Source organism: Carya illinoinensis, chromosome 3, assembly GCF_018687715.1.
Source record: "Carya illinoinensis cultivar Pawnee chromosome 3, C.illinoinensisPawnee_v1, whole genome shotgun sequence".
Taxonomy (NCBI): domain Eukaryota; kingdom Viridiplantae; phylum Streptophyta; class Magnoliopsida; order Fagales; family Juglandaceae; genus Carya; species Carya illinoinensis.
Window position 1 is genome coordinate 231,543 of NC_056754.1, and position 21,216 is coordinate 252,758.

The 21,216-nt window shown below is 38.2% G+C and overlaps 1 protein-coding gene across 6 annotated transcripts; it reads left to right on the forward strand.

Moving 5' to 3' along the window:
* Positions 1-3,276: 3,276 nt before the first annotated feature.
* LOC122302215 lies at positions 3,277-20,327 on the forward strand. Of its 6 annotated transcripts, XR_006240407.1 has the most exons (4): positions 3,277-4,667; positions 16,062-16,271; positions 16,454-16,531; positions 17,278-17,382. XR_006240407.1 is itself a non-coding variant. In XM_043113354.1 (3 exons), the coding sequence occupies exons 1-3, from the start codon at positions 3,383-3,385 to the stop codon at positions 19,562-19,564; spliced, it is 2,592 nt and encodes an 863-aa protein (XP_042969288.1). In that variant the 5' UTR covers positions 3,281-3,382; the 3' UTR covers positions 19,565-19,801. The 6 variants fall into 6 exon arrangements, 2 of the variants coding, with proteins under 2 accessions (XP_042969287.1, XP_042969288.1); XR_006240405.1 differs by lacking the exons at positions 16,062-16,271; positions 16,454-16,531 and adding an exon at positions 19,807-20,327; XR_006240408.1 differs by lacking the exon at positions 16,454-16,531.
* The last annotated feature ends 889 nt before the right edge of the window (positions 20,328-21,216 follow it).

A 21,216-nucleotide genomic window follows, 5' to 3' on the forward strand; every position in this document is an offset into this window, starting at 1 on the left:
ATGAGTTATATGATGAGTATGTTCATGAATACAATTCAACTCTTGAGGCACAAAGAGAGCAGGATAATGCTCAAATGAATGTATCTGGTTCTTCCTCAAGTGTAGGGACTGAGAGAAGCATGCAGAGTGACCAGTCATTATTTAAATCTTTTGTTAGAAGTGTTGATACCCTGCAACCTAGTAAATCAGAACTGGACAATTATTTAGAAGAGAGTTTATATATCTGTAAAGAGAGTTCAGATGCAAGTTTTGATGCCTTAGATTGGTGTAAAACAAATAGTCTCAAATTTCAAATTTTGTCCAAATTGGCCTGAGATATATTGGCTACACCAATTACCACAGTTAGCTCATAATCAGCATTCAGCATAGGAGGCAGAGTCATTGATCCGCATTGAGCTTCATTGTTAACTGAAACTGTCCAAATGTTGTTATGTGGGTCTGATTGGGTTAGAACATTATATGGGCTTAAAAGATCATCAACAAATTCTGTAAATGTAATCTATTTATTTTAACTACCTATTGCTATTTTAGTATTTTATACTTACTATTATTAATTTATTTACAACAATACTAACTACTGTTTTTTTCTTATCAATAGAAGGATGTTTCATCAAAAACTCAGATTCTCTTGCCACAGCCATATGCCCATATAGATTCAGATTTTGTTTTTTTAGCATGTTTAATCTATGGAGCATTTGGGCAGTTTTCTAGTTTTATCTGGTCTATTTTGGTTAATCTATATGATTTACTATATGATATTTGGACAATTTTCTTTATAATATTTGGACAATTTGGTTGTTCTATCTGGTTTTTTTTTGGGATGATATGAGTCATGACAGTTTAGGTAATTTCTAAGTTCTAACTCCTCACCATCTAGATTTCCTAAATTTCTTTAAATGGCAAATTAAATTTTGCATTGCAAACATCCCTTGATAATATTAGTAAGTTAAAAGTACTTGAGTAGTTTTGCAAGGGAATAAAAATTATATTAATGTTTTTTACTGTATTAGTGTGTGCAAGTTGTCATAGTGATTTTGTTCAAGTTTGGGAACTTGTTGATTTCTGTCATGGTGAACTTAGATTTTGTATAAGTTTGGTAACTAAGCTAATTTTGTTTAACAAAAATTAGTGAACTTTTGCATGCCTATTGCTACTGTAGCCTGCTGCTTTATATATGACTTCTTGTGTCATGTTGATTTTGTTTTTGTAACTGCATGAGAACTTATTAGTGTATGGCTTTTGTTTCACTTGGATGATGAATTTGAGTCAGGACTGTTGCCTGTTGGTTGGCAGACTTGATTCTTCTTATGTGACTTGTGTAATGCTCTTTTGGTTGTTTTGGTAACTTGGTTCAATCTGTCTGGCTTGTTTGGCTATTTTGGCAAATTCTTTGGTAACTGCCTGTGGTATTACAGTTTAGTGTAAATCTGTTGTTGAGCTACCTTCTAGTTGGCAGATTCAATTCTTCTTGTGTGACTTGTGCCATGTTGTTTTGGTAACTTGCTTCAACCTGTTTGAAATATGATTTTGTTATCAACTTGTCTGTCTGTTTTGGTAACTTTTTTTATAGCTGTATGTGGTATTACAATATGCTAGTTCTAATGCTACTACCTGCTTTAACCTGTTTTTATAACCTGTTTGAAATAAGATTTTGGTATTGGTGTATCTAATATCTGTAGAGTATGCCATTTATTTTTCTTGCAAATTAAGTTTTGCATTCTTGTTAGACATCCCTTGACAGTATACTAAGTTAACAGTACTTGAGTAAGGGATTAAAAATCTGTTAACAAAGTTTTTAGTGTATTAGTATATGAAGGCAGCAAGACAACAATGTATCTAGTTCTAAGCTACATTCATGAAGACTGCGGACTTCACTAATTTAAATTTTAGAGCCTATTTTTTGTTTTGAAGTTTAATGTACTAAGTTTCATTTCTTATTGTTGTAAAGTTATTTTTCATTCACTATTTCTATTAGGAAGTAAATGTCATTTAATATAATAATGCAAAGGGTATCTCTAAAAGGCTTCATGATGTAAATTGAAATTTAAGTTGCTATTATTCTCCATAAAAAAATGTTATTATTCTGATGCATTTATTTTAATTGTATATTTATTATTCTATAAATAAAATATAGGTAAACGAGCCGAGCTTGAGTCGAGCTTGGACTTGGCTCATTAACAGAGTTGAGCTTGAGTTTTGATTACATGTAAACGAGCAGAGCTCTAGTGTTAGCTTTGGCTCGACTCATAAACGAGTTGAGCTTGGGCTCAACTCGAGTTGTGAACGAGCTGACCTTGCACACCCCAAGCTCGCTCGAGTTCGACTTGTTTACAGCCCTAAACGTATACCTTTACTTCAATGCTAACAACAAATTTTGTTTGGTTTTCTCGTGTCTTGTAAAATCTGAATGACAGTTTCTAAATTCCACAATGCAAGAACAGGTGTTCCTATTTGAAGAGTGTGATTTTCCCATAAGAGCATCCACATTGGTCTATGCGTATGCATATGCAAAGTTATATTTGTATAATATGAGCCTAAATTCATCTACATTGGATTATGCATATTCAAATATTTGTATAGCTATGAACAGTACCTTTATATGTTTGAAGATTTACTATTTACTCTCAAAAATATATTTTATTCATTTTTTTTCTCTTCTCATACTCTCTTTTTACATATTTTACCTTTACATATTTTACTCATTCACTCTCTAAAAAATATTTTACTCAAATATTTTACATATTTGAAAATCAAAACCTATTAAACAAAAAGTAAAAAAAAAAAAAGATAATATTTTATTATTATTTTGTCTCAAATTTGCATAAGTTAATGTGAAAATTTTGTTTATATGATAAATTGAATCTTTAAAAAATATGATTTTATATATGTATATGTATAAATTAATGTGAATGCTCTAAGGAAGACCCAACAATGAGAACTGAATGTGAACATATACGTGACATGAGTATTGTGGGGGCTCGGAAGAAATGAAAGGACCGAGGTTTGAAGGTCTAAGTTCGAATTTCATCTAAGGAAAATTCTTCTTATCATCCTCACACTTCACACACCACACTTATTTTAATTTTTTTTTCATTTTTTCTATAATAAATATGTAGTATATAGATGATAAATAGAATAATTCAATTAGTTTAATAAAAATAAAATGAAATAAAAAATAAAATAAATAAAAAATAATATTTTAATATATAAAGTGTGTGGTGTGGGATGATGTGTAGCATTTCTCTTCATCTAATATCTATATGCATACCCGGTATACACATGCGTCTTCTCTGCAAGCTCTGTTTGATCCAAACTGTGCCTTTATTTCTACGCCACTTTTCACTGGTATATTCCCTTTTCCAAAGTAAAACATAGGAGGAAAATGCTGCACTGCCTCTCCCTCAAGTCGAAGTCGAAGTCGTCGTCGTCGTCGTCATCAGTGACTTCCTTGGCGGCACAACCGCCACCACCTCCTCCTCCTCCTCCTAATTCCCAAGGCAACCCTGGGATATCTTATATTTTGTTTATTTTGGTCGCTCTTTGGGGCTTTCTCTTTTTGTGCGGAACCTGTTTGTGTAATGGTGCTAATATGATTTTTAATCTTTTATTTCTGTTGGCCACAGGGAATCCGACCGAGGACAGTTCGAGCGCTCAACCCTCACCCACCGTCAACCTCACTCGCGAGTATACCCTCACTATCCAAACCAACTCCTACCACGAGATATGGTCCCGAATTCAACCCACCACTGATACAAATTGCGACGAAGACTCCCACCACCAGCTCCTATTGGCACAGGTGCTTCACCCCAGCCGTGATTGCGTGGAAGACGCCCTTCGCCACGCCAAGACCAACACCCTCACCCTTCTTGTCAAAGCCTATTTCGAACACAGCGAGAAATCCACCGTTCTCTGCCTTCTCCTCCTCCATAGCGTTTATCGTGCACGTTCCTTCTACGACCCTCTCCATTCCCTCCTCGAAGTCCTTCCTCTTCACTCTGACTCCGACTTCCACTCTTCCCTCCTCACCCAATCCCAGTGCAATCGCGCCTTCGACGTTTTCCTTGAATTCGACCGCCTCGACAATCCTTTCCCTTGTCCTCATTCCCACAACTTCAATGACATGCGCCGCTGCTTCTCCCAGCTCAAGCAACAGCTCGATCGCCGCCTCCGCAAGTCCCGCTCTCGAGTCCGCCTCCTCCGCGGCGCCACTGCTTCGTCTGCCGTTTGTTGTATTTGCGCCGCCTTTGGGACCGCTGTTTCCGCTGTTGCTATAGCCGCTCACACCCTTGTATCCTTTGTTGCCGGAACCTTCTGCACCGCATACCTTCCTCAAGCTTCAAACTTTCCTCACAAAGAAGTTGCCCATGTGGCACAACTTGATGCTGCTCTCAAGGGCACTTTTGTTCTAAACAATGAGCTCGACACCATTGATCGCCTCGTTGTTCGTCTGCACAATGCGGTTGACAATGACAAATTCCTCATTCGCCTTGGACTAGAGAGAGGCAGGGAGAAACATCCGATCATGGAGGTAATCAAACAACTCCACAAGAACAAGCTCAATTTCCTGCACCTGCTCCAAGATCTTGAAGAACATATATGCCTGTGTTTTAACACCGTCAATAGGGCCAGAGCGCGTCTTCTCCTGGAGATCTGTCGTCATCAATCTTGTAATTCCTTACCCCTATTTTGCGAACATAATATTTGTTTTGTTTTTTACCCCATTTTGTTTTCATTCTCAGCGTGTGTTTCTTCTGTTTGAAACTAATATGCTTGCTAAAACTAATAAAGCTTCACCTTGATTTCTGCACATGATTTTGCTTATTTTTTCTCCCCGTTCTCTATACGTATTTGTTCTGTTTGAAAGCAATATGCTTGCTAACACGGATAAACTAATAAAGCCTTAGCTTGATTTCTTTTTTTGTTTTTTTTTTTATTGGCACAAAGCCTTACGTTGTTTTTTTCAATCAAGGTCAAGGTAAAGCCTTAGCATGTTTTCTAGACATGATTTTGCTTCTTTCTTCTTCCCATTCTCAATATGCATTCATTCTGCTTGAAGGTAATATGCTTGCTGACTCCAATAAACTAATAAAGCCTTCACCTTAATGCCTGGCTCTCATGAAACTTCACTCCATGATGCGGAATGAATGGATGAGTCAAGCTAGGCCTAGGAAATTTATATCTAATTATATCTCTCTAGGAGTTTATATAAAGTTGAAGTCCTAATTAGATAAGACTCCTGTTTGTCTATTCAATCCTCCTTTGTAATAACTCCAATAGATTCAGATTTTGGATGTATTACAATTGTGAGAAAGTGATTTTCTCCCTCCCCTCCTCATAGTCTCTATCTGTAAGGGATGAGCCACTCTTCACACAAACTATAGATACAAACGATGGAAAAATCAAGATAGAAATTCAAGAAAACCCAAGAACCAATCTTTATTCTTGGAAAGAGTTTTCGAGGAACTCTCAACCTTCAGTTACACAATTCGTCTTAGTATTTTCTGATGATCCTCTTTCACAACTCTTCTTCCTTTTATACCAGACAATCTACAAAGAAAAGATAAAACGCAGTTATTCAAAACATGAAACGCAACACTACATCCAACCCCTTGCTAATGCACCGTTTTACTTATACCAAAATGCAATAATCAAAACACAAAACACAATGCTACAGCAAACTCTCTTACACAAAATGCACCGTTTTACTTATTTCGCCCAAACTCCCTATTTCATTTAATCCCAAACTCCCCGTTTAACCCTTTCTTTTCTCTTCCAGCCATTAAATTTGTTATCACCACGACAACCTCTCCCCCTTAAAATCCTTGTCCTCAAGGCCAATGCACTACCAAGCTCTTCCAGCACCCGTCTTCCTCAAAGGACCTTGCCCACAAGGTGAGGGTAGATGCTGCGCAGCTTCCACAGTGACTCCCATGTGCTGTCCTCAGCTGGTGCTCCCAACCGCTTGATTAAGGCCCGTTTGGAACTTGGATTGAACTGAGATCAACTCAGTTTAGTCTAATTTTAAGCTAAATCTAACATTCAAACACTCAACTCTCAAATCATTAAATCCATCTCAACTCAAAACCTCTTTACATGTGGGACCCACAACCTTTTTCAACTCAACATCTTTTTACATGCGGGGCCCCTAACCTTTTTCAACTTTCCATAAATATATCTAAACTCATCTTAATATCCAAATGCATCTAAACACATATTAAGTGGGCCCCACAAAATTCACTCCACCATCTGAACTCTCAATTATTCATAAAGAACTCAACTTAGGTCAACATCCAAACAGGGCTGAAACCTTCTGTTGCTGCATGGTTTCCAACCTTAACCATTCTCCCCTCCAAAATAGCCCCAGGTTCAGGTTGTACATTGCCTTCAGGATCCACTGGAGTTAGAGTAGATAAGGGAGAGATCTGATCATCTAGTTTCCTCTTCAAACTGGACACATGGAAGACTGGATGATTTATGAATTAGGGGTAATGCCAGCTTATATGCAACTGCTCCAATCCTTTGAACTATCTGAAAAGGACAATAATATCTAGGAGCTAATTTCAAATTGTGCCTTATTGCTACTGCCTTTTGTTTGTAAGGCTGCAACCTTAAGAACACCCAATCTCCCACCTCAAATGATCTCTCAATTCTTTTCCTGTCAGCAAATAACTTTATCCTATGCTGGGCCTTCTGCAAGTTTTCTTTCAAAAGAGACAAAATCGGATCTATGGACTTTAATTGCTGCTCAACTGCTTTAGCTGTGGTGCTAGGGATATAAGCAAGTAGTGTAGGAGGAGGATAACCATAAGAGTGCTTCAAATGGACACAAGAATAATTAGTAGTATTATAGCACCACTTTTCCATAGGTAGCCAGTTGCTCCATTCCTTTGGTCTGTGCCAATATAACATCTCAAATAGCCCTCCAAGCATTTATTCAATGCCTCAGTCTAATGATCAGGTTGAGGATGATATGCTGAACTAAATGCCAATGAAGTGCCATGTAATTGAAATAATTCCTTCCAAAAGGAATTGTTGAAGACAGGATCTCTGTTTGAGACAATTGTTCTTGGGATACCATGAAGCATAAAGACACCCAAAAAGAAAACCTGAGCCACTTTGGTTGTAGTGTATGGATGAGACATAGGAAAGAAGTGAGCAAATTTGGTTAATCTATCCACCACTGAAAATACTACTCATCCCATTGGACATTGGCAAACCCTCAATGAAATCCATTGAGATGTCCACCCAAGGTGAATCTAGAATGGGCAAGGGCTACAAGAACCCTATTGGGTGATTATTCTTATGTTTAGTTAGCTGACAAATCTCACACTCTTGAACCACGTGCTTAATGTCTCTATGCATTCCTTCCCAAAAACAAATCCCTTCTTGCTCTCTGCAAAGTCTTCTGGTACCCCAGATGGCCTGCTTGGGGATTATAGTGAATAAACTGTAGAACTTTGGTTTTAAAAGGGGATAAGGCACAATCACCAATCTCCCTTTCTTTAGTAGCAACCCTTGTTGTAGAGTATACCCTTTAGGCCCCTCACTACCTTGCTACAATTGAGAAACAATATTAGTTATCTCTGTGGACAACTCATAACTGTGCTTCAACTCTTCAATCCAAACTGGTGCGGGGAATGAAATTAAGGCCAAAATAGCTTCTTTTTTCTTTTATAATTAAACAATTTTATTAAATAATGATAGGCATAGCCCAAGTACACAAGAAGGTATACAAAAGTATGCTCTATCTATGTGGAATCAATAGAGACAAGGAAGTCGTGCAAATCGAGGCCATTAAAATCTATAGTTATGGCCCATGTACATAAAGTTCTAATAAATAAAAAAACTCTTAGTTCCTCAAATGAGCACTCCTTGTCTTCGAATGTTCATGCATTGCGCTTCTGCCATAGATACACATAATACAGACAGGGACTATTTTCCACACTGCTTTGATTTGTCGAATGCCTCTTAAATTTGTCTAGCTAGCCAAAAGTGCATCCACCGTAGCAAGCATGGCCCAAGCTAAGTCTAACCTGCTGAACACTTCATTCCATAATACTCTAGCAGTCTTGCAGTGTAGTAAGAGATGATCCACAGTCTCATTGGATTTCTTAACACATGTAGGACCAATCTGCTATGATCACCATGTGTTTCCTCAAGTTATCTATTGTCAAAATCTTACCCAAGGAATCTGTCCACGTGAAAAAGGCCACTTTGAGAGGCGCCTTATGTTGCCAAATCCTTCTCCATGGAAACTGATCATTCGGCGAGTGTGTAAGAGTCTTATAGAAGGAGCAAACTGAAAATGTACCTTTGCCTGCGGGTATCCTCCACAACATATTAACTCGCTAGTTGCTCGGTTTTGTGGAATACAATAGACTAAAGAATCCTCAAAGCTACCCACTTCCCAATCTTGGGCCGCCCTACTGAAATTGATGTTCTATTGAACTTGCTCCCCTGATATCACCATGAGATCAACAACTAAAGATTCTTTTTCATATGCAACCCAATAAACAGAGGGGAATAGGTCCTTTAGAGCACCATTTCCTCACCATAAGTTGCTTCAGAATTTAATCCTAGAGCCCCTCACCCAGAATGAATGTTGTGTTTCAAGTAAAAACTCCCCATCCTCGCCTAATATGCTTCCATAGTCCACTTCGTGAACCCCACTCACCTCTCAAGTACACCAACCCCCCCCCCCCCCCCAAAAAAAACCACCAAAACAAAAAAAAAAAAACCTTCATATTTGCACTTAATCACCGGCTTCCATAGGGCTTCCAATTCTAGATTATATCTCCACATCCATTTTCCAAGTAATACCCAATTAAAAATTCTTAGATTTCTAATACCCAACCCACTAGAGGAGATTGGGGGGCATACCTTGTACCAACCAACTAGATGGAATTTAAATTCATCTCCCACTCCACTCTACAAGAATCACGCTGAAGTTTCTCAATTTGGTATGCCACACTTGTTGGAATAGGGAATAGAGACAAGAAATAAGTTGGCAAATTAGACAACTTACTCTTAATTAAGGTGATCCTGCCACCTTTTGACTAATACAGTCTTTTCCAGCCTGTCAATCTCCTTTCTATCTTCTCGATCACCAAGTCCCATATTGGAATATCGCTTGAGGCAGCCCCCAACGGAAGGCCAAGGTAGTTCATGGGAAGAGAAGCCACCTTACATCCTAGTGTGCTAGCCAATTACCTTATGGTGTTGACCCTTCCAACTAGTACCATTTCTTATTTGTCAAAGTTCACTTTCAAACTAGACGCTGCTTCAAAAAATAGTAGAAGAGCCTTCAATGCCCGAAGTTGATTTTGGTTTGCCTTGCAAAAGGTTAATGTATCATCTACGAACAACAAATGAGAAATATTAATAGTACCCCTATTGAAGTCACCAATCGAGAAGCCAGCCATAAAACCATTATTAACCAATGCTGAAATCATTGTGCTAAGCGCCTTTATTACAAAGTGGGGACAATGGGTCCCTTTGCCTTAAACCTCGGGTGCTTTTGTAAAAACCAACTGGGTTGCCGTTAATCAACATTGAAAATTTTGACATTGATATACACCATATGATCCACGACCTCCATCTCTCCCCAAATCCACACCTCCCAAGTATGTACAATAAAACGTCGCAGTTAACGTGGTCATAGGCTTTCTCCATATCTAACTTACAAAGGATCCCTATAGTGCCATCTTTTAAACTATTGTCCAAGCATTCATTAGCAATGAGGACCACATCAAAGATTTGTCTATCCCTTACAAATGCATTTTGGGGTTTTATAATAATCTTCCCCAAAACGTCCCCAAGGTGATTTGCAAGCACCGTGGAAATTATCTTATATACCCCATTCACAAGGCTAATAGGCCGAAACTCCTTTACCCTCAAAGCCCCAACCATCTTAGGTATCATTGCAATAAAAGTAGCATTAAGGCTTTTCTCAAATTTTCCAGCTGAGAACAATTCCTAAAACACCTTCATTAAAGGTTGGGGATCCTTCACTACCTCCTAGCATGTTTGAAAGAAGCCCATAGAAAAGCCGTCAGGACCGGGCCTTGTCTTTGATCATTCTCCTTACTACATCATGAATCTCTGTCTCCTCAAAAGGCCTCTCCAACCAAGATACATCATGCGGCCTAATAGATTCAAAACCAAGGCCATCAAGCTTCGGTCTCCACCCCTCTTGTTCTGTAAGCAACTATTCAAAAAAATCCACAAAATGCTCTCTAATCACCCGACTCTTCATACATTCCACACCATCAATTTTCAACATCTCAATGGTATTGGTTCACCTATGAGAGTTAGCAATTCTATGGAAGAACTTCGTGCTTCGATCCCTTTTCGTCAACCACAATGCTCTTGATTTTTTATGCCACGAAATCTCCTCTAATAGGATAACCCTCTCTAAATATGCAACCAACTCTGTCTTTCGGATAACTCTTCTGGGGAGAGGACCCGATCCTCTTGTATCTTCTCTAACTCTTGAATCTCCTCCAACTTGATTTTCTTGCGTTCCCTTATGTCACCCAAAGATTGAGTATTTCAAAGTTCGAAGTCTTTTTTTAGAGCTTTCAGCTTGCCTACAAAGATGAGGCTAGGGGTACCGTGTATCTGATATGAAGACTGCCATTACCTGACCCTGTCCACGAAGCCTTCAATTTTCAGCTACATATTTTCAAACTTAAAAGTATCGCTGCCCTCGTTGTAGCTTCTTCTTCCTCCCATTTTCTCGACAAGGCATCAGCTACTTTATTGTCTCTCCCTCTTTTGTATTCTATTTTGAAATTGTACCCCATCAACTTGGCAATCCACTTCTATTATGCTTTAGTGCCTGCTCTTTGCTCTAAAAGATACTTCAATGCTTGCTGGTCAGTTTTGACTTTGAAAGTCTGACCAAGCAAGTATGGTCTCCACTTGGCTACTACTTAATCTAATGCCAATAGCTCCTTCTCATATGTTGATAGCATTAAAGCCTTCCCCTCTTCAAGGCTTTACTAAAAATGCTATGTTCTGGCCCTCCTTCATAAGCACAACCCCCTGCCTTTCCCATATGCATTACATTCGGTTGTAAACTCTTTAGAAAAATCTAGCAACCTCAAAACACGAGGTTGGGTGACAGCTTTCTTTAAATCTTGAAATGCCGTTGTAGCTTCATCTGACCATACAAATGCATTTTTCTTTACTAACTCGGTTAATGGGGCTGCCATGGCCCCATAATGGCTCACAAACTTCCTATAATAACTAGAGACCCAAGAAACCTGTTAAGGATTTCAATGTGCTAGGAATAGGCCACTCTAGCATAGAAGACAACTTGGCTAGGTCTACGCCTACTCCTTCACCCGAGATAATGTGACCTAAATAATCCACTTATTTTACCCCTAATCTACGTTTTGACATTTTAGTAAACAAACTATGTTGTTTTAAGAGTGTCAATACAGACCTTAAATGTGTGATATGAATAGAAAAACTTTGGCTATAAACCAAAATGTCATAAAAATAAAACCAATACAAATTTCCTGAGATAAGGCTTGAATACCTCATTCATCAAGTCTTGAAATGTGGTTGGAGCATTTGTGAGTCCAAATGGCATGATCAAGAACCCACAGTGGCCCTCGTGAGTTCTTAAAGCTATCTTGGGAATGTCTTGATCCCTCACCCTAATTTGATGATAGCCTGATCTCAAATCAAGCTTGGAAAAAAACATTTTGCACCAAAGAGCTCATCAAGTAGTTCATCAATGACAGGTATTGAGAATTTGTCTTTGATGGTCTCTTGATTTAAAGCCCCATAGTCTATGCACATTTTCCAAGTTCCATCAGCTTTCTTAACAAGCAAAACTGGTGAAGAAGATGGGCTTTGGCTTGGCCTTATCACTTCATTATTCAACAAGTCTTTGACAATCTTTTCAATCTCAGCTTTTTAGTAATGTGGGTATCTATGAGGTCTTACTAACATAGTAACAGTTCCTTCAGCAAAATCTGATGGTCAAAGGATCTTGGTGGTGGCAATCCCACGGGTTCCTCAAAAACCCCTTGAAACTCCTGGATTACTTCTGCTATTTCAGGCTTCAATTGACTCACTTCCTTCAAGCCTGTTTCCTCACAAAGGAGGATTTCAGCTGTTTTTCAATTGCTTCTATTAATATCTCCTCAGAGTTAAGGCCTTTCAATATCAACTCATTTTCTTGAACTACAAACTACTTAGTCATATTAGTGAAGTCTTAAGTATTTAAGCAGTGTACTCCCAATGCAACATCACACCCCCCAAGGGTCAATACATGGAAAGGAGTCAAGAACTTAGTTCCTTGTATTCTAACTGCTTCTTCAAATCTGCCTTGACTCAAAATCTTATCACCATTGGCCACTTTCACCTACAAACTAGAATCCTTCTGAATTCTCAGTTTAGTTGCTTCCACCACCAAAGGATCCAGGAAGTTGTGAATACTTCCTGAATCAACCAAGATCTCCAATGTAAAAGATCCAATTTTCCCAAGTAATCTCATTGCATTGTTACTAGGAAAACCAGATATGGCATTAATCAAAATCTCTAAATCTTCCCCAGCATGTTTCTGATCTTCATTACAATTATGCAGAGTCTCCACATAGTCATCCTGTTGTTCTTCACCTTCCACAGAATCCTCAAGGTGCTAGAAATACACTTTAGGATTCTTGCAAATATGGGGTGGATTCCATTTTTCATCACAATGGTAACAAATGCCTTTTTTCCTCTTTTCATCCTTCTGTGAAGAAAAAACCTTTTTAATTGGAACAATACTCTTCTGTCATCTAGTAACTTCAGAACTTGGTTTAAAAGACCCCTTCTCCACATTACTTCCAACTTGCCTCCCAGACCTTATTGATGTCAACACATAATCTTCTTGGATTTTAGTCAATCCAAAAGCAGCACTGAGATTGATAGGATTGAGTATTCTCACTGGCAAACGAATCTTATCCTTCAATCCACTTAAGAAAGCATTTCTGATAGCCCTTTAAGTGCATGTTTGGGATTGCGGTGAAAAATATAGCTTATAACTTTAGGGTTTATAGCTTTTAACTTAAATAACAAGCTCTCCTATTAAAAAGTCATTTACTATTTTGTAACCATGTCTCTAAAGTACTTTTAAAGTTAGTTATATTAATTTTTTAAAAATATACAGTTATCTGCAGAAGCTTTTGGATAAAAGTTTCAATTTGGTGTTCTTTTAAAAAGTAGATTTTTAGCTTTTTTAGGTGATTAAAGCACTATTTATAAATTTACCAAACATATCATTTTTTCTTTAAAAGAGCTTTTAAATAATTAAAAGTACTTTTTAAACTTTCAAACTCAATTCCAAACAGGCTCTAAGCCTATTCAATGGCACCTCAAACTGAGCCGTATAAGAAGCTACCAATGAAGTTTGCTTCATACATGTCAATGCCTCCATTGGGTCATCATAAGTTATTGGCCCAAATCTAACTTGTAAACATTTCACAAAGGACTCCCGACTATTGAATTGACCCCCCATCCAAAGCATCTTGATGCCATATAGGTCTCACATTCCATATGGTAAGAAGCTAATGAAAGTTTCTGACTAGGGGGAGTCTGATGAAACTCAAAGTACTTGATGGCTTTGAAAATCGACCCAGTTGGATTGTTCCCTCAAAATGGTGAAAATCCAACCGAACTCTCCTAGGCACAAGATTCCTCTCTTCATACCCCCCCTGGGTTCATTTATTCCTACCTCAATAGAATCACAATGTCTACTTTCTACTAGTGATCGAAGAATATCAGTTAACTAGTCTAACCTCTCAGTAATGCCATAAATGGCCTGCTGATGATCTTCCAGTTGTTTGTGAACCCCTTCATGTTTCAGAGTTGCTGCACGTGTACCTTCTGCTATCAAAGGATCAATCCTCTCTAATACCAATTGTAAGGGATGAGCCACTCTTCACACAGACTACAGATACAAATACTGGAAAAATCAAGACAGAAATTCAAGAAAACCCAAGAACCACTCTTTATTCTTGGAAAGAGTTTTCGAGGAACTCTCAACCTCCAGTTACACAATTCGTCTTAGTATTTACTGATGATCCTCTTGCACGACTCTTCTTCCCTTTATGTCAGACAATCTACAAAAAAATAAAAATAAAATGCAGCTATTCAAAACATGAAACGCAACACTAAATTAGACCCTTTTCTAACACACCGTTTTACTTATTCCAAAACACAACAATCAAAACGTAAAACGCAACACTACGTCAAACTCTCTTACACAAAACTTAACGTTTTACTTCTTTTCATTTAATCCCAAATTCCCTATTTATTTCTTTTCTCTTCCAGTTGTTAAATTCTTTATCACCATGACACTATCTTTTCCCAAGTTGCTTTTCTCTCAATCTTTGGCTTCTCTGCTCCTTTGAGATTTCTTCCAAGTGTTATTAACCTCCATCAGTTTGGCATCTGAGCACCATGAGATCTCAAGGCCAGTTGCATTAATAGACTTCCTCATACACAAAGGATTTCCTCAACACCACAGCCACACCCAATGACCCAAAAATAACCAATTATTGTAACCCATACACTGCCACCCCACCCCCATTGAAGGCCCCGGTGCCTCTTTTTGGGGCCTAAAAGCCCCCACACCCAATATCTCATTTCCCAGCCCCCAAAAAAAAAGGATCCCAAACAGAGTCACAACACATCCTGTCAAGTTTCAACCCAATTGGCAATCCAAAATCTGAAAGGACAAAACATCTCAACACCCAAACCAGGCTACTCACTATCCCCCCAAACTTTGGAACCTTCAACTCGTAAATCACTCTTCAATACAAATCGAAACAAACTTAACCAAAACAGCCACCACCATTAGTACCAGGTACCATCATCCCAGCCAGCTTTCTCCATTGTTAGCCCACTGTCCAGACGCCACCATGGCAGCCAATCCATGATGAACATCCCTTATGTCGTGCCACCTACAAGTTCTCTCCTGTGCTAATATTTGTGCAAAGAAAACTTATATTTAGAGACAGAGAAAGCTTTCGTTGAGAAAGAGAGAATTTCAGGTTGAATTCAGTGAAGAAGCCTTAACCCCTAGGGATTGGCCCAAGTGGTAAAGGTCTTGGTCTTAGTGGTATGCTCCCTGCATATCTAAGGTTCAAATCCTCTTGGCTGCAAACAATTTCTAGGGGCCATCAGACTGGGGGAACTTCCCATTGAATTACCCAAGGTGCACTTGTGGAAAACTTTTTGCCAAGGGCATGTGCCAAAAAAAAAAAAATCAATGAAGAAGCCTTGATTTTTTATTAGTAGGTCTAATTGGAACAAAAGGAAAAAGAAAAAAAAAGTTCAAGGTGCTAGCATTCATGTGATTTGTATTTATCTTTGGCATCATTTTTGTGGGCTTTCATTGAAGCCCAATAACAAGTGTGAGACCAGTTTTTTGGAGGTCCGAAGCAATAGAGATGCAAGCCCATGTCCATTTCATGGTCCCAGTCCAGTGTTTTGCTCCAAGGAGTGACCCCATGGGTATTTTTCAACCTTTTGGGATTTAAAAGCTCTAGATTTAATTTTTCGAAGAAAGAGAGAATGATGCGGGATAATTGGATGAGTGAGTTGAATTTTAGTTTATTTAGGATGTTATTTTGTTTATCTTTTATTTTAAGAGTAATTCAAGAAATGTGCTTGTTAGAGTCCAATTAGGACTGGGCTAAGTTAAGAGTCAAGTTAGACTTGAAATTCTTAGAAGTTTTATCTCTAATCTATCTCTTTAGGAGTTTATTTAAGTCTCCTCTAGGGGTGCCAGAGACCTGGGGTTGGGGGCAACAGCTAGAGGGAGAGAGTCTGAGAGACCGGGGACAAGGCGAGAGAGAGAGAGAGAGAGAGAGAGAGAGAGAGAGAGAGAGATGAGGGGGTGAGTGTTTTAAAATAAAAAGACGTCATTTTATTAAAAAAATTATTTTTTAAATATATATATATATAGGGCTCTTTATACTTCCTATGTACACGGACTATGTCTATTTAATTCATATCAATAATATATATCTCTTACTTATCAAATATATATATATATATAGGGCCAGACAGTAGGTGAAAACACGGGCAAGCTTGGGTCCAGCTTGAGCCCCGTCCCCAAGCACCTCCTAGAGTGCAAGCGGATGCACATGGCAGGCGAGTGTCCTTGCTCACCCCAAGCAGGGGCCAAGTGGGCCAGATGTGAAGGCCTGTTGCCCAGTTCTAGTCTCCTCTGCACTCCACTACATTCAGGTTTTGAATGAAGTAAAAATGTGAGAAAGTGATTTCATCCCACTCCTCTCTTTTTCCCCTCTATTATTTTCTCTTTTGCTATGGCTTCTTATTCCTTCTCTTTCTTTTTGGCTGCTCCTTCAAAGTTCCTTCCAAGTGCTATTGTCCTATATCACTAACATCTCAAAAATTTCCGACCATTAATCTTTTTACTTATTGGCAGCGAGTGTTCAGAAACATCCCGATTAATCCCGGAGGTGCACATGCCCTCAGCAAGGAGTTTTCCACAAGTGCACATCGGGTAATTCAAGGGGAAAATACCCTAGTCCAATGGCCACTAGAGATTGTTTGCGCCCAAGGGAATTTGAACCTTCAACCTGGGGGGAGCATACCTCCAAGTCCAAGGCCTTTACCACTTGAGCCAACCCCTAGGGGTTTTGACCATCAATTTTTTGTCTTAAAGTTGCTTTGATATCATTTGAAACATGAAAAATAACACTGTATTATTTAATCTAAATCATTTTGTCCCCCTGCTATATTGTATGTGTTGAATAGAAGCTATTTCATTAATTTTTGAGGAATATTTTTAGAAGTAATTAATTTACTTTGTGATGCAATGGGATCATGAATTTTGGTCTGTCCCCCCCAACCCAGATTTTGTGGTTATGTTACATTAGTATGCACTCCTAGCAAAGAGGCCAGTTTTCTTGTTTAAAACCGATGGCAGCTGGTGGTTCTTGTAATTTAAAATTTGTTGGTTCTTAGACTTTGGTTGGCAACTCTTCACTTTCATCAAATTGCGTAGAATACTAGAGAAGTTGAAATTCATGAGGTTTGGGCGCTCCTTTGAACTTCTATTATAATAATTAACTATATTTTTGAGTTATTAAGCTATTATCATGCTCTAAGAAGAGAATTGTGGACGAGATTTTCTGAGAAATGTTCTTCTTCACCTTTTTCTGATATGGTGAAGATGGTTTTTTTATTTTTTAGGCTTAAAGATAGATTTTTCTGTGGTGCTGATAGTTCCTAACTTCCTACTGGCAGTAATGTCAAGAGATTGCAGACATGGGCAAGAAGCCTAACTAGCTGCCAACTCTCATAAAAACTTTGCATACAGTCCAGGCTGGAAGATTCAACCATGCAGATAAGGTTTTCTTCTCAAACAAAAAGTTCTTACTTTCCTTCTATATTAAACTTTCTTTGAGAAATCCTTTCATTGATTGACAAATTATTATTATTTTTATAATAAGCTGACCAATTAATAGGAGAAGAATCATTGGAAATAGATTATATCTTGAGTAAACTCTGGCTGTCCTCCCTAAATTATAGGTTCCTTTGTAGTGTCCTGCCTGACCTTTAATTTTTTGCTATCAACACCACTTGGAGATCAACTTACAACGTCAACCCTGCTGTTCAAATTAGTGTCAAAATTAATTGACTAGTGGACAAGTAATTTATCGATCTATCAAAGTTAAGAGATAAGTGCACAGTTATTTTTAATATCCACCCCACCCCACCCCACTAATATCTTGGTTTTGACCCTTGATTTGGATGCCTGCGCTGACGTTGCAAGTTGATCTCAAGTTAGGATGCTGATTGCAAAACAATTGTAGTTTAGGAACATGATTTCTCTGTGGAGCCTAATTTCAGAACGTTTCTTCTTTTAACGTATGTTGACATCCATGTGATTTCTATTCTCATGTAGCCAGTGAAATCTTCGGTATTCTTATCATGCTTAATTGTTAATTGAGTAATTTTGTAGCGACATAGCCACAAGAAATGAAATGTGACGTCTTTTCATGGTACTAGTTGCATAACTTGTGTTGTAAACTTAAGAATAGTACAGATCGGTAATCTGAACAGGGATACAATTATCATTTCTCATCTACTGTTTGCAGATGATACACTCATTCTGTGTGAAGCAGAACAAAATCAGATGCAAGTGTTAAAGACTGTATTATTCTGCTTCGAGGCCGTCTCTGGGCTAAAGGTGAATTTGGAAAAATCAGAGTTGGTGCCGATTGGGGAAGTCTCTAATATCCGCCACCTAGCGAGAACAATGGGATGTAAGGTATCTTCCTTCCCTATGACTTACTTGGGACTTCCTTTAGGGAGTGCCTCGAGGACGATTGCGGTCTGGGATTCAGTAATCGAAAAAATAGAACGGAGATTGGCGGGGTGGAAGAGGTTATACTTGTCAAAAGGTGGAAGGATTACATTGATAAAGAGCACACTCTCTAACTTACCTACTTATTTCCTATCTCTTTTCCCAATTCCAGCAAGTGTGGCGGTACGTATTGAGAAACTTCAACGTGATTTCTTATGGGGGGCCTTGGGGGAGGAGTTCAAGTTCCACTTAGTTAAGTGGGAGCAGGTGTGTCGTCCGTTATCAGGGGGAGGCTTAGGGGTTCGAAACCTAAGGACTTTCAATCGTGCGCTACTAGGCAAATGGATGTGGAGATTTGCCGAGGAACATGACTCTCTATGGAAATTGGTGGTTGAGAAGAAGTATGGTGGCCTATGGGGGGAGTGGTGTACTAGAGAAGTTAGGGGAGCCTATGGAGTGGGGTTATGGAAACATATAAGAAGAGGATGGGGAGTCTTTAACCGGCATGTTAAGCTTTGTATGGGCACGGGATCAAGGATCAAATTCTGGAGCGATGTATGGTGTGCCAGTAGGGCTTTGAAAGAAATGTTCCCTCCCTTGTTCCAGTTGGCCAGAGATAAGGAAGCTTCAGTGGCAGATGTTATGGAGTTAGAGGGGGGTCAGATACTTTGGGATATTAATTTTAGTAGGGCTGCACAAGATTGGGAATTAAGCATCTTCGCAGAATTTTATAGCCTCTTATACTCTATAAGACCAAGTAGCCAGCAAGAGGATGTGTTGTGGTGGACTCTAACAGACAAAGGTAATTTTTCAGTTCGATCTTTCTATAAGGCCCTCACCAATGTGCCCACTTCCATATGTCCCTGGAGAAAAATCTGGAGAAATAAGGCTCCTCCAAAAGTATCATTCTTTGTTTGGACTGCTTCCCTGGGGAAGATACTCACTACAGATAACTTGAGGAAAAGGAGGATCATTATTGCTGACTGGTGTTGCATGTGCAGAAGAGGGGGAGAGTCGGTAGACCATCTCCTTTTACACTGTGATACGGTAAGGGTACTCTGGAATGAGGTATTATCGCGACTGGATATGGCTTGGGTGATGCCTAAAACAGTGGAGGCGGCGCTGGCCAGCTGGTCAAAATATAAGGGGCAGAAAACCAATCAAAGATATGTGGAAGATGATCCCTCTATGCATTATGTGGTGCATATGGCAGGAGCGAAATGAGAGGACCTTTGAGGATCAAGAAAGATCAGTGGAGGAGCTTAAACTGTTATTTTTTAGAACACTTTGTAGCTGGGCCATTGCTGTGGATTTTAATGGCATGACCATGCATGATTTTCTTATCTCTAATGTGCCTACCTAGTTAGGGCGTTAGTGTTGTAATACTGGCTTTGCTATTGATCAATACAATTTGTTTATTTATCAAAAAAAAAGAAGGTAAGGTTTGTTTTGTTTTCTCTATGAAGGTGAAACCATGAGGGGATTCTTCTGATATTTTCTTCATTGATCTGAGAATACCTTCACCTGATTATCTGGTATGTGGACCTTTAATTGTGAATCATGTGGTAACATAACACCATCGGATGCTTGAGAAAATATATCAGCTTGACAACATTCATGGACCAAGATGCCCAATTGTGTCGTAGGAAGATGTCTCTATTATGAGCAATGAAATGAAAGAGATTCGTTTTGCGTCAACGTTGGTTCTAAATTTCACGAATTATCGATGTTTATGGAACAAAGATCCACTTCTTTATAATTGCGTAAATAACATCCATATTTTTTGTCGAATGATAGAAGAGAAGGCTGGTGCCAGTGCAATCTCGGCTTTATTTGTAAATGGCACTTACATCTGGCTTCAAGTGCTATTTGATCCGGTGGATACTTCTGATCTCTTCTTGAGTACAAAGATATTGAATTAGGAAGGGTTGCATAGGGTTTTAAATTTTGAGGTGCCATGGCTCTGTTTGTTTACTGATTAATGCTATTTTCATCTAAATCTGCAAATGAAAAGTTCAAAAAAACGAAAAAAAAGAAAGAAAGGAGTGAAGAATATTTTTATTTTATTTTCTTTCTTTTCACTTTTTGGTCATCTGACAAATCTACTTTATTGTATGGTGGTGTTTCATCTGGATGAATTAAAGAGTTTGAGCTGCGGTTTGAGTAATGAAATGAGGTGGGATGGTTTTAGATAAAAGTTAAATAAAATATTATTAAAATATTATTTTTTAATAATATTATTATTATTATTTTGAGATTTGAAAAAATTGAATTGTTTATTCTATTTTATGAGAATTTAAAAAAATTATAAGAATGAGATAAAATGAAATAAAATATTTTCACCATTCAAATGCAGCCTTAGAGATAACCCTCGAATGAATGTAGGTCTTGCTTTGGGAGCTTTCTCAAGTGGTCAATGTTTAATAGGTAGTGCCCCCCTCCCCCTGGCATGTCTCAAATTAAATGGAATCGAGCATTTCCCATAACAAGAAGTGCGATGCCCTTTGTTTTTTATGTTCCAATTAGTAAAAGATAGAATAAAAGATATAATTAGTGGTGGTAATATATGACAGAATGCATTAATCTAATGCGAATACGACATTATAATAGCAAATTTGAGTTTAGTCTTAACAGATTTGGATCAATATCGGTTAACCTGTTAAGATATAATTGTTTAATGTGTTGATAACAGGTCAACCCATTTTGATAAGTTATTACTTAAGAAAGTTAAAATTACAATTATACTTTTATACTTAAAAGTAACATTTTTAAAATTTTAATTTTAATATTTTTATTGTTTGGATTGTAATTTTAGACTTGTATTTAGTTTTATAATTTTTATAAATAATATAATTTTAACATTTAAATAAAATTAT

What these genes read in the sequence shown, in the direction of transcription:
- LOC122302215 (XM_043113353.1), top strand. Translation starts at nt 3,383, where the DNA reads ATGCTGCACTGCCTCTCCCTCAAGTCGAAGTCGAAGTCGTCGTCGTCG. An exon ending in GATCTGTCGTCATCAATCTT is followed by an intron (nt 4,668 to 18,131) that starts GTAATTCCTTAC and finishes TACTGTTTGCAG; the next exon opens with ATGATACACTCATTCTGTGT.